The following is a 17,284-nucleotide window of genomic DNA, read 5'->3' as shown; positions in this document are numbered from 1 at the left end:
GGGGAGTTTTAATACTGAAAGGAAAGGGCTGTGGTAGGATAATTGATTAGGGAGTGAGAATTTGAGGAATCTAATGCATGTGGGAATGGGATGGGTTCAATCAGGAATGAGATGTAAAACAGGGATTCAGGGAATGGAACGGCGTTTGCGAGGGAGAGTTTGGGACGTGACAGCACGTTGAATTGAATTGAGAGAGAGAGAGAGAGATCTGATAACAACCTTTGCACATTAATGTAGGGCTTTCGGGCTCATGTGAATTTATACCATACCGCTGTGTACATACAGTATGAACATGTTGTGATATTTAGAAATATAAAAATGTCAATATCATTCCAATAATATTTGCTATTTTAGTTTTGCAAAGAAATATTTATTTGTTAAAAGAAAACTGATGGCAACAGCTGGGTTTGAACACTCAACGTCAGGGTTACAAGTCAGTCACTTAAGCAATCACACCACCAAGGAAGTCATGTGACAAGTACATATCAATGGAAAGTCTTATACTACTGTTTGTGCAACAGTACATTATAGTTATACCGTTATTAATTTCTTTAGATGCGCGATTCCATATTATATTCCCTATAATCAAATTCTAAAAATATGCTTCTTTTTACTCCGATATTGAGCGTATTCGCAGAAAAGCTTAAAACTATCACTTTTCTCACAGAGTACTGTATACTGTATAATGGTCAGAAGGAGTAAGGAGCACGTAAAAACATTTCCAAAATAACTACATGTAAGACTTTGATGCTTAAAATGTTTAGGGAGAAATGGAATACTGGTGTGTATTTTTTCTTTAAAATACCAAGACCAGCAATATACAGTTTACATAATATGTTTATGTTCCTAAATTAATGTGGTTTATGACCTTCAGATGCATTATGCTCCTATTCTTTTTATGCTCAGCTACTAAAATTTCCCTTTAGTGGTAAAATTCCATATACATATTCAATACTAAATGGATTAAAACGTGCACAGTAAAGAGATTAAATGATTAAATCTTTTCACGACCAACCAACGCACCACGAGTGCCCCTGTCGATCATTTTGGCCAGCCAATCACGTACCGCGGTAGGGCGCGGTGGCGCACACGTAGATGCCCGTGGTACGGGTTTGTACCGTGAACTTTGAATGGCTGCATCTGTAGGTCATCCCATGTGTTATATACTGTATGAATTTAATGTTATACTTCTGGATAAGGTTATACTTCTGTGCTGTGAAACAGATACACTTTCACTGCTATCGCACCTGCTCCAGCCTGACACCCATGTTGAGTCTCTTCTCTAACCTTAGTCTGGCCTTCAGCAGCCCTCCTGTTGTGTTCAGGGTGAGTTATGTCAATAAGAAGAGAATTGTACCCAGTGCACTTTCAGCTGGGCCAGGCCCAACTACTCTTCTACAAGAGCAGGATAAGCACAGTCTCAGGTGAAGGGTCTGTAGAGGGGGAGAGTGTTTGAGGAGTTGGTGAAGAGCAGGATCTCACTAGAATTCCTCTAGTTGGCTGGGCAAACATTCAAGGTGAAAATTCTTCTGTGAGGAGGGTACCTTTAAAGCGGAGATGATGGCTCCAAAAATTTTTGGTGCTCTCACTCTTTAAAGCACTATCCAATTACGAAGACAGTACATACAGTTAAAAGTCAAACTGAACTAAGAACACATCCCATTTAAAATTGTGGTGCTTGTGATCTTTGAGTTTAACCAATAAAACAGAGTGAAAAATCAGTCACATGTCTTTGGGCCTGAGTTTGGAAACCTTAACCTATCAGCAGCAAAGTGAAATTTACACATTATGGTACCTCAAACTGTCAGTTACATGACTCTGTAAGTCACTTAAGCCACTCCTGTTTGGATATTTAGTTATGGAGCCAGGAAGACGACCCACCTTCCCTCTGGCTGCCTGCCTTGTTGCCATCTTTAACCATTCCATGTTTGAATCGCAGCGGGTGAGAGAGTAAGGAGAAACACAGACAGAAAAAAGTGAATCCCAGTTATAATACAAATATATTTTTGTGGTAAGGGGGAGTAAAACATCAGTATTTACAGTATGCTAGTAATTAGAGTAAGATTTATAGTTGAAATCTGAGCCTAAAGTTAAAATCTCGACAGAGTTATGTTGGAAATGCACAATTTCTCTGGAGCAGAAATACAAATAGATAATAAATGCTTTTTGACATCTTAAATCAGTATCGATCAAGGTCTCCAAAAAAAACAAGAAAAAGAGCATTTTCAGAGAGCAATTACTTTGTGTTTATTTAGACTAAGTCAGTGGTTCTCAAACTTTTTGGACCAAGTACCACCCCTGATCAAACCAAAGCATCCCAAGTACCAACTACGAGTCATCTTCTCATTGCAACCACAGAAAATCTCAATGACTAACATGAGCGTGTGCACTCACACTCACACACACATATAATAAAAACAGCACTGAGCACTTACCATTTCAGTGAGAGGTGTGAGCCTGTTTAGTCGAGCAAAGGAGATGTGAATTCATTGGTTGAGCCTTGATACAATTCACAACTTTGTTATAGACAAACAGTCTAACAGATTTTAAATCCTCAGGCATTTTCTTGAAGGCCAAGGCCTTGCGGTAGATGCTGCAGTGTGTCCACTTCTTATCTGGAGCAACCTCTCTAATTCGTGCAACTACACCACTGTTTCTGCCTGTTATCGTTCTAGTACCATCTGTACAAACTCTGACGCATTTTTTTCATTCGAGGCCATTCTCTTTGATAAATTCATTTAGAAGCTGAAATGTGTGCTCTCCTGTAGTTTTTGTTGGTAGCGGCTTACGGAACAGAAAGTCCTCATGAGACGTGCCCTCAAATTCATATCTAACGGAAACGTGCAAACTGGCCAAATCAACTGCATCAACACACTCATCTAATTGCTGTGAAAAGCATCTGCTCATTTTAACATGCTCTATCAGTGAACTTTTGACATCATCTGCCATATCAATAATTCTACAAGTGACTGTGTCATTCGAAAGGGGCAGCAGGTCGAGCTGTTTAGCAGCTTTTCCTCCACACATAATACGTGTTACGTCCCGTCCCTGGAGTACTCACCACCCTTAATCAACCCCTTCACATTCCAGTGTAGTTTCCAATTAACTAATCAGACACACCTTCTCCCCCCTGCCTACTTATACCAACCTCCTTGCTCAGTATTGGGTTTTACTAGCTAGAGCGTCCCCCGTTCCCCGTTCCCCGTTCCCCGTATGTTTACAGTACATACATACTGAAATGAGGACTGTATTTTAGATTTTGTGAAATTGCTAGCGTCCAACTGTGTGTTGGATTCACATAAATTGAAGGAATGGGCAAACATAACATGCTGATCCAGATCTAAATTTATATTTAGAGGCAATTTGTTTAAATACAGACTATTTATGGATACTGTGCCAGAGAAATGGAAAAGCTGTTCTGTTAAGCCAGCTCTATAAAATAATATATCCTCAGTGAGATCCTGCCATCTCATAGTGGGTTTAATCACTGTGTACAGTTACACAATTCCTTCAGTTCCATCCATTTTCTAATGTCTTTATCCAGTACAGGGGAGCTGGAGCCTATCCCAGCAAGCAACAGACACAAGGCAGAATAACACACAGAAACACACACACACAGACACACCAGGGCCAGTATTCCCATAAGCCATTTAACCTACCAGTATGTAGGTACCTGTAGAGTACTTGGAGAAAACCCACATGAACCCAGAGAGAACATGCAAACTCCACACATACTGTACTCCAGGAATTGAACCTGGGGCCCCAGCACCGTAGGACAGCAATGCTAACCACTGTGCCACCATTAGAAATGGATGGATAGCTTAGTTATCTTTCTAGTTCACAGATTTGCATGCATAATTTAATTTTGAAAGCCACTGAGACAATAGCTGCTACTGTTGTATTGTGTGTTGTAAAAACTTACAAAAAGCATTGTAAACACTGTGCCTCCCTATTCCTTAGTTAATACATTTAATTGTTATAAACAGTTAAGATTGTTACTAATTGTTGCTAACAAAATATTTTAAAATATATTTTACCCTAATTTTTCTTTATTAATTTTGTATTTTACTTATATTCTAATACTCGGATTTAACGTACATTTGAACAATGACGTGTATTTCAAATATTGAACTAAGTGAGACAAAACATTCAGAAATACAATTGAGAATATTGTAACGCCCTCGCCTGGTGGTGAGGAGGAAGCGCCCCTTGGCGCTCGTAGTACTGCTGGGCATGCTGGGAGTGGTAGCCGGGGAGAGTCTGAGGGTCAGCACGATGACCAGCGGCTGACCCTACCTGTGTAAATAATGTCCTAGTAGTTCGAGTGCCCTGTGTAGTCTTGTAAAAGTATAGTGTGTTGTTAGGTAATTACCACCCTAACGATGTGTACGTGTTCCGTCAGTCTCCTCATGTGCGTGTAGATCCTGTGTTTGGTTTTGTGTGGTTGTTCACGAATAAAGCTAATGCTTGTTTGTTAATCGCGTTTCCACTCGTCCTTTGTTCTGAAAAGAACCTGTAAACGCAACATTGGTGTCAGAAGCGGGCAGAATGGACAACTCGTGGCAGACACTACCCGATTCTATTAAACGACTGACGTTGAAAGTAACAGAACCCATCGGCAGCGCACATAGGGAGCCTGAGCAAGTCCTGGGTGCGACAGGTGGCCACAGCCCTTACCAGGGCTATTCAATAGTGGTCCCGCCGGTAGAATTGGGGCGACTGGCCGCTACTCCTGGTCAGCGGGCACCCCAGATAGAGGATACTCTCCCTGCCAGAGCCGATCAGCGATTCCCACACCCATCGGCGCGGGTGCGACCAGGTCGCTACAATGGGGAACCGCCTTGGGAAAACTACGAGGCGCAGTTCCAGCTCGCGGCCCGGACGAATGGCTGGAGCCGGGTGGAGATGGCTGGCCACCTGGCAGCGGCGCTGGAAGGAGCGGCCTGCCAGGTGCTCCTGGATGTCCCGGAGGAGGACAGAGGCGAATACACGGCGCTGGCAGCAGCTCTCCAGCTGCGCTTCGGTGTGGAGGAGGCGCCGGACTTGATGCGGTAGAGGCTGGCCCTGCGGCGGCGCCAACCAGGAGAGCGACTGGGCCCAGTTGCCGCGGATGTCATGTTCCTCGCCCGCCGGGGGAAACAGGTGCTTGCCTTCCGTCTGGGTGCAGCGACGGTGCGCCACCCCTGCTACTTCGCACCCATCCAGTTTGGACTTGAGCCGGCAGGAGTTGGTGTGGCAGGGGGAGCGACTTCACCTAGTGGAGGGCAGGCGAAGGCCGAGGGACGCGGGCTTGCCGGAGCCGGGAGAAAAAGAGGCAGTGGCGGCGGCGGCGGCGGCAGTCGCCGGGGCAGACCAGGCCTGTGAGCTGGGGAGCGAGCGTGCCGGATCCTGCCCCCGAGTCATCCGGGGGGCTAGACAAGGCGACGGGGGCCGAGCGTTGCGTGGAAGCGAGGCACGCCGTTGAGGATCTCTACCACCGGAGCTGCGGGGGCCTCGATCAGGACCAGCGGCAGCGGCTCCAGGAGCTACTCGCCCAGAACGAGGATCTCTTTGCGGCGAGAGACGAGGACTGCACCCGCACTGCCCTGGTCCAACACGAGATCAACACCGGCGACGCTCGGCCCATCCGCATCGCACCGGGACGCATGATTCACGCCAAGCGGACCGCCGCCGAGGAAAAGATCCGGGAGATGGACGCAGCGGGGGTGATTGAGCCCTCCGCGAGCCCGTGGTCGGCGCCAGCTGTACTGGAAAAAAAAAAGACGGCTTGTGGAGGTTCTGTGTCAACTACCGCAAGCTGAACGAGGTCACCCGGAAAGATTCGTACCCCCTGCCAAGGATAGATGACGCCCTGGACTACATCACCGGGTCGACCTGGTTCAGCTCCCTGGACCTCCACTGCGGCTACTGGCAGGTACCGCTTGCTCCCGATGCTCGTCCAAAGACGGCCTTTTCTATCAGCCAGGGCCTCTGGCAGTTTACTGTCATGCCTTTTAGCCTGTGCAATGCCCCAGCGACTTTCGAGAGGCTGATGGAGAGGGTGCTGGCATCTGTCCCGCGGAACCAGTGTGTGCTGCATCTGGACGATCTGCTGGTTCATGCCCGGGGTTTCGACCAGGCCTTGACGAACCTCCAGGCGGTGCTGGCCTGCATCCACCGTGCTGGCCTGAGGCTCAACCCCCGCAAGTGTGAGCTCCTGCGGCGGGAGGTGACCTTCCTGGGACATGTTGTTGGACCGCGAGGGGTGGCTACGGACCCAGGTAAGGTCGCCGCAGTGAGGGGCTGGCCGACTCCACGCACCGTCGCGGAGCTCCGCAGCTTTCTGGGGTTGGCCTCGTACTACCGGAGGTTCGTCCGGGACTTTGCCAGCATCGCTGCCCCACTGCACCGCCTCACCGACAAGGGCCGCCGTTTCAACTGGGACTCGGGCTGTGAGACTGCCTTCGGCCGGTTGCGTGAAGCTCTGGTGGGGGCCCCCGTGCTGGCCTACCCCGACCCGCGGTTGCCATATGTTCTCAATACCGACGCGAGTAACTCGGGGGTGGGTGTGGTGTTGGCGCAGGAGGGGCCGGATGGGGAGCGCGTAGTGGCCTACTATAGTCGGGCTTTGACTAGGGCTGAACGGAACTACTGCGTGACCCGTCGCGAGCTGCTGGCGGTGATGGCGGCAGTCCACCACTTCAGGCCGTACCTGTTTGGGACCCGGTTCCGGCTGAGGACCGACCATGCGTCCCTCACCTGGCTGCTCCACTTTAAGGAGCCGGAGGGGCAGATGGCGCGATGGATAGAGATCCTGCAGGAGTACGACTGCCATCTCAATGCCGATGCTCTCTCGCGGCACCCCTGCGAGGCCGCGGACTGCCACCACTGCGCCCAGCAGGAGCTGCATGAGGAGGCTGTCCGCACCGTGGCGGAGGTGAGCACCGCGGCCACGGCACAGGAGGTGCTGCGCCGGGGGTGGAGGGTACCCTCCAGTGGCGAGGTACGGTGGCAGCTGGTGGTGCCTCGGTCGCTCTGCGGGGCGGTGCTCCGAGCAGTGCATGGCCAGCCGGGCGTGGGGCACTTCGGCTGTAAAAAAACCCTGCAGCGCCTCCGAGGCCATTTTTATTGGGGTCTTTGCCACCGGGACGTAGAGCGGTACTGCCGAACGTGTGCGGTGTGCGTGGCGCAGAAGGGTCCCCCCGAGCGCTCTCGGGCCCCCCTCCAACAACACCAGGTGGGGGCTCCTATGGAGCGGGTGGGGGTGGACGTTTTAGGCCCGTTTCCGCGCACCAAGGCTGGGAACCGCTACGTCTTGGTGGCCATGGATTATTTTACGAAGTGGCCGGAGGCCTACGCCCTCCCGGACCAGAGTGCCCCCACGGTGGCCGATGCACTGCTGGAGGGGATGTTTGCCAGGCTGGGGGTGCCGGAGGAGTTACACAGTGACCAGGGGCGTAACTTCGAGTCCCAGGTCTTCGCCAGAGTGTGCCAGCGCCTGGGGATCACTAAGAAGCGGACTACACCGCTGCATCCCCAGAGCGACGGGTTGGTGGAGCGGTTTAATCGGACGCTCGCCACCCAGCTGGCCACCCTGGTGTCCCGGCACCAACGGGACTGGGACCGCCACCTCCCCCTTGCGCTCTGGGCGTATAGGACCGCGGTCCAGGAATCCACCGGGTGCACCCCGGCCTCGCTCATGCTGGGCCAGGAAATGCGAACCCCGGTGGACCTGGTCTTCAGTCCGCCGCCCGGAGACGGGTCGGCACCGCCGGCTGGACCGGACTACGAGTGGGACCTGCGGCAGCGGATGCAGCGGGTGCACAGCTTTGCACGAACCCACCTGACACAGGCGGGGGTCCGGCAGAAGTGGCACTACGACCTGCGCTGCAGGGGGCCTGCCTTCCAGCCCGGGGACTCGGTTTGGGTGTACAACCCGCGCCGCCGAAAAGGCCTCAGCCCTAAGCTGGCGCCGTCGTGGGAGGGGCCCGCTGAGGTACTCGGGGTGGTGGGCGAGGTCTGCTACCATGTCTGGTTGCAAACACGGGGGAGAGTGGTGGTCCTGCACCGAGACCGCCTGGCCCCCTACAGGGCCCGGGAGGAGGAGCCGTGTGGGGAGGCTCTAGAGGAGCAGCCAGGGCTGGAGCCGGCCGATAGTGGGGCGTCCGTGGGTCGCCAGCCGTCACCGCGGCGCAGCGGTCGCTCACGCAGGGTTCCACAGCAGTTAGCCGAGTACGAGTACAGCCTGAGGGGGGTGTTCGACGTCGGCGAGACGCCAGACGCTTCAGGTGGGGGCAGTGTAACGCCCTCGCCTGGTGGTGAGGAGGAAGCGCCCCTAGGCGCTAGTAGTACCGCTGGGCATGCTGGGAGTGGTAGCCAGGGAGAGTCTGAGGGTCAGCACGATGACCAGCGGCTGACCCTACCTGTGTAAATAATGTCCTAGTAGTTCGAGTGCCCTGTGTAGTCTTGTAAAAGTATAGTGTGTTGTTAGGTAATTACCACCCTAACGATGTGTACGTGTTCGTCAGTCTCCTCATGTGCGTGTTTATCCTGTGTTTGGTTTTGTGTGGTTGTTAACGAATAAAGCTAATGCTTGTTTGTTAATTGCATCTCCACTCGTCCTTTGTTCTGAAAAGAACCTGTAAACGCAGCAATAGTTTTGTGGTATTTGTTTTGATGACACTTTGCTAAGATTTATAAAAACCTAAAGGCAATTCAAATCTATAATCTTTCCACATGTCATGTCATTAGGAAGTACAATAAGCTCCTGCTTTGTTTAACAATGCTTTAAAAAATAAATATAATTAATGAGAAAGTAGCTATCCTTAATGATAATTAAACGACTGGAAGTCAAAGGAAATGATTTACGTTGCTTAATTTGAAAACCTAAGTTATAAAGGTAGACGCGATCTGTGCCTTAAGCGTTCCAGGCTGCAGACAGCTCATTCTGTATTACAGAGCTCCGCGCCTCCTCCCTCTCTCAGTGCTGCCGCTTCTCTGATGCAGCACACTGGGTGGGGAGATATTTTCTCACCCTCTAATTGGGAAAAAAAGACCTACTGATCTGCTTCATACCATTGGAAGATAGTAGAATATGTTTTTTCTTTGTGTTTATGAAATTCAAGTGTTTTACTGTAAACGTTTGATTAATAAGTAACTTACAGTGTAAGTTTCTAAGCTGATCACGAGGAAGAAAAATCACCCATTTTTGTGTGCATAAAAAACACGCGTTTTTGTGTTTTTTAATTAAACTGTTTTTTTACAGCTTTTAAACTCATGCATTTCCAAAGTTAGGCAGGGACAGGTCATTGTTTATTTTTTTTAAATAAAAAAAATCAGTCGCCCATGGTGCCTCCAGTTAAATTGTAGAGATTCTCGTTTGAAGGTGTCGGTGTGTTTTGACTATGTTACATGTGAGAGTCTGTGTAGAGATTCAAGTGTAAAAAGTGCAGTGTTGTATATTTTTGGGAGGGGTGTTTAGTTTCATTATGGTTTTCTTTTTTTCTTTTTAGTGGGATCTGTGTAGTATATAGGGGTTGTGTGTGTGTATGCTGTTTACTGCTTCACATTATTATTATTTTTATTTTTATGTCTTGTTATGCTTAAAACCCTTGTTGTTGTTTTTTTTCTTCAAATGGGAAAGTTGTTTTTCTCAACATATTTACAACCAACAATAATAAAATCTCCAGTTCACTTACTCCAATGTTAGAAATTTACATTGGGATTAATAAACCATTTGAAGAAAAACAACATATAACTAACTAAAAATAACTTTAAGAAGATGACATAATGATAAAATATAATAATAAATGTGAAGCAATTTTTATTTTGGTTAAAAGTCAAAGTCTTTCTGTTTCCCTTTTCCTTGTAGCTCCATGTGTCTACCTGTTGTCCACTGTCTCCCTTCCTGACAGTTTCTTCTCATCTTTCTTCTTCCTTCTGGAACCCAAATTATGAAGCAGCTGTTATCTTCATCATCCTCATCCATGGACACTCTGAGATGGAGAATGACATGATGTTGTATATTACTGCTGAGCTGGGTGTTGTAGTGAAGGCTTGAACAGAAAGATGTGGATGAGCTGTGCAGATGTTCAGCTTTGCTCCTGTCTTTTTGTCTGCAGGATGGAGAGCTGTAAACTAACAGAGAGATGTTGTGAAGATCTGGCCTCTGCTCTTCAGTCTCAACACTCCAGTCTGAGAGAGCTGGATCTGAGACGCAATAAACTGGGGGATTCAGGAGTGAAACTGCTGTCTGCAGCTCTGAGGGATCCCAGCTGCAAATTAACAACAATGGGGTAAGTGAACACTGGTGATTTATTTGTTTTTTATTGTTTTATTTAGGTATGCTGAGACACAGAATATTGCCCTTTTCACATGCATCCACGCCTAGGAATTACAAAATAAAAAAAGAAGCTGGGCATATAGAAAGACAAAAATTTGCTAAGCAATTTTATACAAGTTCTTGTTTGTGACTATATTTATTTGTTAAAATATCTCTATTATATCTATTCAATATGCAATCTTTCCTATTTTGCCCATCTGGTTTACACATATATATATATTATTTAGGTTTAGAATTCTGTGGGTAATTTTCTCCATGAGATTTCATTCATAGAGTCCTTCTTCATTTGAACACAAGGTCTTTCCAGCTTTAACCAGTTTCCTGCATGTAAAATGACTCTCCTTCAGACTCACCCTCGTGCTTTAATCAGATCCTCTCAGCTCAACCACTGCCTTGTCGATCGTGTCTCTAGTTTCACTTTCTCCTGCCTGCCCTGCTTGCTTCCAGCAGAGCCTCCGCCTGGATTGAGTCTCCAGGTTACTGCTTCCATCAGCTCATTGCAGGACACTGGGGTCCTGGGTTCAATTCCAGACCTGGGGTGCTATCTGTGTGGAGTTTTATGTTCTCTCCATGTTTGTGTGGTGTTCCAGTTTTCTCCCACAGTCCACAAACGAGCTGGCAGGCTAATTGGCTTCTGGGAAAGCTGGCACTGGTGTGAGTGTGTGCCCTTTGATAGACTGGCATTCTGTCCAGGGTTCAATCCTGCCTTGTGTCCAGTGCTTCCTGGGACAGGCTTTGGGTAACTGTGACCCTAAATTGAATAATTGTTTATTGAAAGTGATGTTGATGGTTTTCAAATGCTACACTGCATAGAATACAAGAATAGGACAGTAAAAACTTATATCTTTTTATATCTTTATTTATATATTTATATTTATATCTTTTTTGTCAGATCAAGTCAAATTTCAGGGCAAACTTCAGTCTAGATTTATTTGGGAGGGAAGAAAACCTGAGGTAAAACATGCACCACCCAAACATACAGTCTGCAGCTCAGCTTATAAAGCTTCAATAACCTGAGTGACAGCTCAGCACACAACCTGAGCTATTCATCTCACTTAAAACATAATGCTTTCTTTCTTTATTCTTTAGTGCCACACAACAGAATTCAATGGAATTTGCTTTCGGTACAGGAAAGAACACAGATGACACATACATACAACATATACAGTACAAATTTAAATAAGACAGAAGACAGACAAACATCGTCACGTACAGATGCAGCCATTCAAAACAAGCGGGCAATACCGCATTATTTTGCGCTGCGCTTTACGCAGTCTACCGCGAGTTACCTTAAATTCTCCTTTAGTACCTATAGTAAAATAATAGTATCCGGAATTTCCGCAAGGTGGAGCTAATAAAGCTCAACCTCTCATGTTTGAGCTGTCACCATCAAAGTCTTTAACGAAGATATTACTAATAGTATTAATAATGAATGACCTTGAACAAGCTGTAAACTCAAAGTATTGCCCTGGTCCACATTCTTTTTTTCATTGACCGTCTTTGTAAAAGTTACACCTTTTACAACTGCACACGCCCACCGGGGTATGCCGCGAAATACCTCACACATTTTGAATGGCTGCATCTGTATATGGCTGGTCTCGGTACTTTAAAGAAAACATACACACCAGTATTCCATTTCTCCCTAAACATTTTAAGCATCGAAGTCTTTAACTAACGTGATACCGGAGTCAACATGCATACTTTTAAAATTTGATTAATAGGGAATATAATGTGGAATCGCGTATCTAAAGAAATTAATAATGATATAATTTGGTTTCTGTCAAAGCGCAATGAAACCTATAACTTGATTCTTATGGACGCCTGGTCCTGCCAGGGATTAAAGAAAAACATGGAATCGCGTATCTAAAGAAATAACAGTATACAGTAACTATGTTCATGCACAAACAGTAGCATGTTACATTATTAGTTTGGGTGTCTCCTCTTGCCAGAAAGCGCTAAATTGCATTTTGAGTGCAGTTTTTGACTTTTTTTATATTACAACCCATACATAAGCTGATACTGTTTAGACTTTTAATTATTTTAAACTGAATTACAGCAGCACAATGTGCTTTTTCTCGAAACCTAGAGTAACGAAATGTCTTGCGTTGTACAGCTTTTCAGCTAAATATATTTATCGCTTACACCTGACACTTGAGGTGCCCGACAAAAACCGGTTGAACAGCTCTGTTGGAGGTTTGCAGATCAGATCAGATTCCCTTCCCCCCACAGAAAGACAGACTTATTAGTCGCTATTCACTGCGCGGCGAGCAGCTCTAATTTCAGGCGTAAGCGATAGATCCCAGTTTAGCCGATCTTGTTACAGCATATTACAGTTTACTCTTATTAACCATATTAATTTTAAGTGCTTAATGCCATTTTTTGACCACGCACGAATATTCTTATGTCCATATCTGCGCAAGGGAATCAGTGCGAATTGTAATTCTAATTAAATGACCGCGGGCACTTTCCACCCCCTCTGAGAGCAGGAACATAATCCATTCTCAGCTCAGCAGCTCATTACAATATAGGGTGTCCGAATCTTTTGCTGCCTTTTGCTGCCTCACAAAGCTTTAGAGAACTTAACATTTCTTTTATCAACAAATTGTAAATATGACGTTTACATTGGCATTACTAATTTTTCACTTGAGTGTATGGAGTATTGTCAGCTGTCACTGAGAGCAGTTAATTAAATGTATTTTTTGATTCACAATCAGACAAATGCAACATAAGTTATCTTTGTCTTCTAAGTATAATAATAAACTTTCAGCATAGCTTTCTCCCCGTTTAGATTTATTTTTCTTGGGATTTTGGGATCAAACGTGGAAAGATTAGATTAGTAATCGTTTTTATTTTCTAAATACATTTTAGAAAAGTGTAATCTATACTAAAAAGCTGTATTTATTTAATACCACTTGATACTTATATTAATGGAGTTTAGTTGATACCGTTTAAACTTTTAATTATTTTAAATTGTATTACAGCATTGTACACATGCTTAAAAGAGGAGAAAACACAAGCCTTCTTCAGGTGTGACGGTCTTCTGTTTAGAATGAAACGCTAAAATGTAATGTAGGATCTGAATGGGTTCAATTATGATTTGGGCTTGATTAACGTAGCTGCCTTTCATCCAAAATCCTGCTTGAATCCTTCTAAACTAAAAATTAGACACGAGAAGGGGCTCTGGTGAAATTTCTCTTTTTTTCTTGGAAAAATATCTTACCCGCTGAAATCCGGGCACAGAAGGATTAAAAGAAGCCAGACAGGCAGGGGGAAGAGTGAGTTCTAAGTAAAGAGGTATCCAGGTAACAGTGAAGGTAACAGCCGCAGACGTGGCTGACTTAGCCCGCCAGGGTTACCCTACTCTCCCGGAGGAGGCCCACTGGGAGATAGCACTCCAGGCGTTCCTCTGGGCCCTGGCGCCGACTGAGGTGCAGTGCCATGTGATGCAGGCCCCGCCGGTCCTCTTGGAGCAGGCCCTGGCTCTGGCTGAGCAGGCTGATGCCGTATTCGAGGAGACCGGTGGGCACCAATGGAGGGGTGCACGGGGAATCAGATGGGGAGGAGGAGACGCCCAGTGCGGCGATGCTGGGGGAGCGACGACAGCTGGTCATCTGCCACCGCTGTGGGGAGAGGGGACACATCGCACGGGAGTACCGGGCACTGGAGCACTGGGCACTGGAGCCCTGGGGACTCCGGAGGCCATCGGGAAACGGGAGCGGGGTGGCCTAAAGAGGGGGAGGCTGCCCTTGAGCGATGCTACCCCCACTCTGGAAAGCCAGAAGGAGAGCTTCACCCCGCCTGCTGTGGTAAGGGTTGGCCACAACCGGGGCTTATTTCTTCCCTGCCTCATCGAGGGCAGACCCTGCCAGGCCCTCGTCGACACCGGTTCGACCATCACCCTGCTGCGACCTGTTATCCTGCCGGTCATAAAGGCAGCCGGAGGTGAAACACCCCTTCTACAGTACCTTGCCTCAGTCCGTTAGGACTGTATCCTGGGGTTGGACTGGTTGCAGCAGTTGGGTGGTTGCCTTGACTTGGGCCGGCGAGAGTTGGTGGGGCCATGAATATAATTATATCGTTATTAATTTCTTTAGATACGCAATTCCATATTATATTCCCTTTTAATCAAATTCTAAAAGTATGCTTGTTGACTCCGGTATCACGTTATTAAAGACTTTGATGCTTAAAATGTTTAGGGAGAAATGGAATACTGGTGTGTATGTTTTCTTTAAAGTACCGAGACCAGCCATATACTGTATGTTTATGTTCCAAAATTAATATCGTTTATGGCCTTCACACGCGTTACAGTATGCTCCTATTCTTTTTATGCTCAGCTACTAAGATTTCCCTTCAGTGGTAAAATTTCATATAAATATTCAATACTAAAACGGGCACAGTAAAGACATTTAAATCTTTATCACGTGGCACCGACGAGTGTCGGTCAACCAATCACGTACCGCGGTATTTTGCGTCAACGCGTGTCACGATGTGACAACCTTAACTAACCCTTTATACAAAAGTTCACACAAATACAAATACAAAAAGTGAGCTACGGATACAAATAAGGGAAAACGAGAGTAGACACAAGGAATAGGGTACAAAAAAGCACAGAGGCTGATATAACCTGTTTGGGCAAGATAATGGCCAAATAAAGAATAAACACAAACAAATGAAAGAACAGGGAGGAGACGAACACAAACCAACAAAGCCGAAGCTATACGGAAACAAACACACAAAACGAAACAAATGAAAACGAAGAGAGACAAAGCCGAAGCGAAACTAAGCCAAAGCTGAACCTAGCAGAACCGAAGTCGAGCGAAAGGCCGCTTTATTCTGAAAATCTCAAGTTAAATACCGAAGAAGTTTAGTTCTGATCGGTCAAGAGGCTGATTACGAATGACGTAATATGGCAACAATGGTGTAATGATGGACCAATGCGGGGGGTATCTGAATACAGGAAGTGGAAAAAAAACAAAACATACGGAAACACACGGGGACGTAACAATTGAACATTGAAAATTCTACATAATTTTTGTGAAGACAGGATTTGGAATGATAATCTTCATATACCCAGATTTTTAAAAAAATATATTAAAAATCTTAAAAGCTATAATAGCTATTGTAATTACTATGTAATCCTCTAGGGAGTGATAGAGGAGTTTTAATTGCTTTTTTGCACTGCCAGCTTATTAGCAGGGTGAGTTGTTGATAATAGATGACCCCTGGTCTGAGTCTCTGTGTCCGACCTCGCTGAACCCGAATTCACGACATTATTAATAATGTCTTCCGTGTCGCATTAACATTGGAATGTTCTGTTTTTACAAGTTTAAAAGGGGGCGATACACAAGTGTCTCCTCTTTAACTCTTCTGTTTACAGAGAAATTTCACCAGAGCCTCACAACATTGTCCAATAATACTCTTCTTGTATCTAATTTTTAGTTTAGCAGGATTTAAGCTACAGTATATGAATATAATTATATTGTTGTTAATTTCTTTAGATTCCATAATATATTCCCTATTAATCAAATTCTAAAAATGTCAATATAGTGTCCAGAATATTTGCTTTTAGAATTTGATTAATAGGGAATATAATATCTAGTCTAGGAAGATTAGTCTAGTCCTAATCTAGGAATCAAGTATCTAAAGAAATTAATAACGATATAATTATATACACAAGCATAGTACACGCTGTACAATGTCTGTTGATACTGTTTGTGTAGGGCTGTTTCACCACTCCTCATGTGACCTTGTGGGTGGTACTGTGGTCTAGGTGCCCGACTAGATTTGTTCAAAACCAGCCAGCGCCGTGACTTTTATTTTAACAAACATTTCTTGGAAAAATAGAATAGCAATATTATGGACAAGTAATTGACAATAAATATAGAAAAGCCCATATTAAATTTGGGAAATTTGGTTTCTGTCAAAGCGATCTGTCAAAGCGCAATGAAACCTATTACTTGATTCTTATGGACTCATTCTTACGCCTGATCCTGCCAGGGATAAAAAAAAAACATGCAATTGCGTATCTTAAGAAATAACAGTATACTGTAACAATGTTCAGGCACAAACACAAACACAAGCTGATACTGTTTAGACTTTTAATTATTTTAAACTGTATTACAGCAGCACAATGCACAATGCACAATGCAACGTAAATTGCTACCTTGATCTTTTGCAGCTGTTTCACTGTTTTAAATGAATAAGAAATTAGATTGCTCATAAATCTAATCACTTATTCTACATAAACACGGCGTAATTGCTCTCTGAAAATGCTCTTTTTCTTGTTCGTTTTGGAGACCTTGATCGAAACTGATTTGAGATGTCAGAACGGATTATTTTGTGTATTTCTGTGTGCGCATTTCCTACATTGCTTCGTTTGTCGAGATTTTAACTTTATATTTAGGCTCAAAATTTCAACTTTAACACACTACACTAATTCGTACACTAATTATTAGCAGTAAATACTGGTGTTTTGCTCCCTCTTACCATAAAAATATATATGTATTGTAGCTGGAAGGAACTTTTTTTCGTACGTGTCCCTACCTACTGAGACTCGAACACGGAATGGTTAAAGATGGCAACAAGTCAGGCACCCAGAGGTGTGGGGTGCGTCTTTCCGCCTCCATAACTAAAATGCCAAATAGGAGTGGCGCAGCACGGTTTTCATCACTCTGTGCGGGAGTGCTGGCTGTGACGAATTAAACCGGTTTCACAGGTATTTTCAAAGTAGAAGGGGGCGAGTCTTCCAGTGATTGCAGATCAGATCAGATTCCCTTCTCCCCACAGAAAGACAGTCAAATGTTTTCACTGCTTATTAGTCACTATTCACCGCGCGGCGAGCAGCTCCAATTTCAGGCGTAAGCGATAAATACTGTATATTTAGCTGAAAAGCTGTACAACACAAGAATTTCGTTACCCTAGGAGGTTTCGTGAAAAAGCTACAGGCGTGCCAATTGCAATCGT

General features: G+C 45.4%; 1 protein-coding gene across 2 annotated transcripts in view; it reads left to right on the top strand.

Annotated features, from left to right (window-relative positions):
• LOC148647124 (NACHT, LRR and PYD domains-containing protein 3-like) overlaps positions 1–17,284 on the top strand; it is a 405,714-nt gene that overhangs the window by 367,938 nt on the left and 20,492 nt on the right. For both annotated transcript variants that reach the window (XM_088609316.1, XM_088609315.1), the window contains exon 13: positions 10,101–10,274. In XM_088609316.1, coding sequence (XP_088465442.1) covers positions 10,101–10,274 — 174 coding nt within the window. The remainder of the gene's footprint in view (positions 1–10,100; positions 10,275–17,284) is intronic.

This window comes from Lepisosteus platostomus, chromosome 16, assembly GCF_059453375.1.
Source record: "Lepisosteus platostomus isolate fLepPlt1 chromosome 16, fLepPlt1.hap1, whole genome shotgun sequence".
Classification (NCBI taxonomy): domain Eukaryota; kingdom Metazoa; phylum Chordata; class Actinopteri; order Semionotiformes; family Lepisosteidae; genus Lepisosteus; species Lepisosteus platostomus.
Note: the sequence above shows the minus strand (reverse complement) of the source record. Positions and strands in the feature narration are given on the sequence as shown.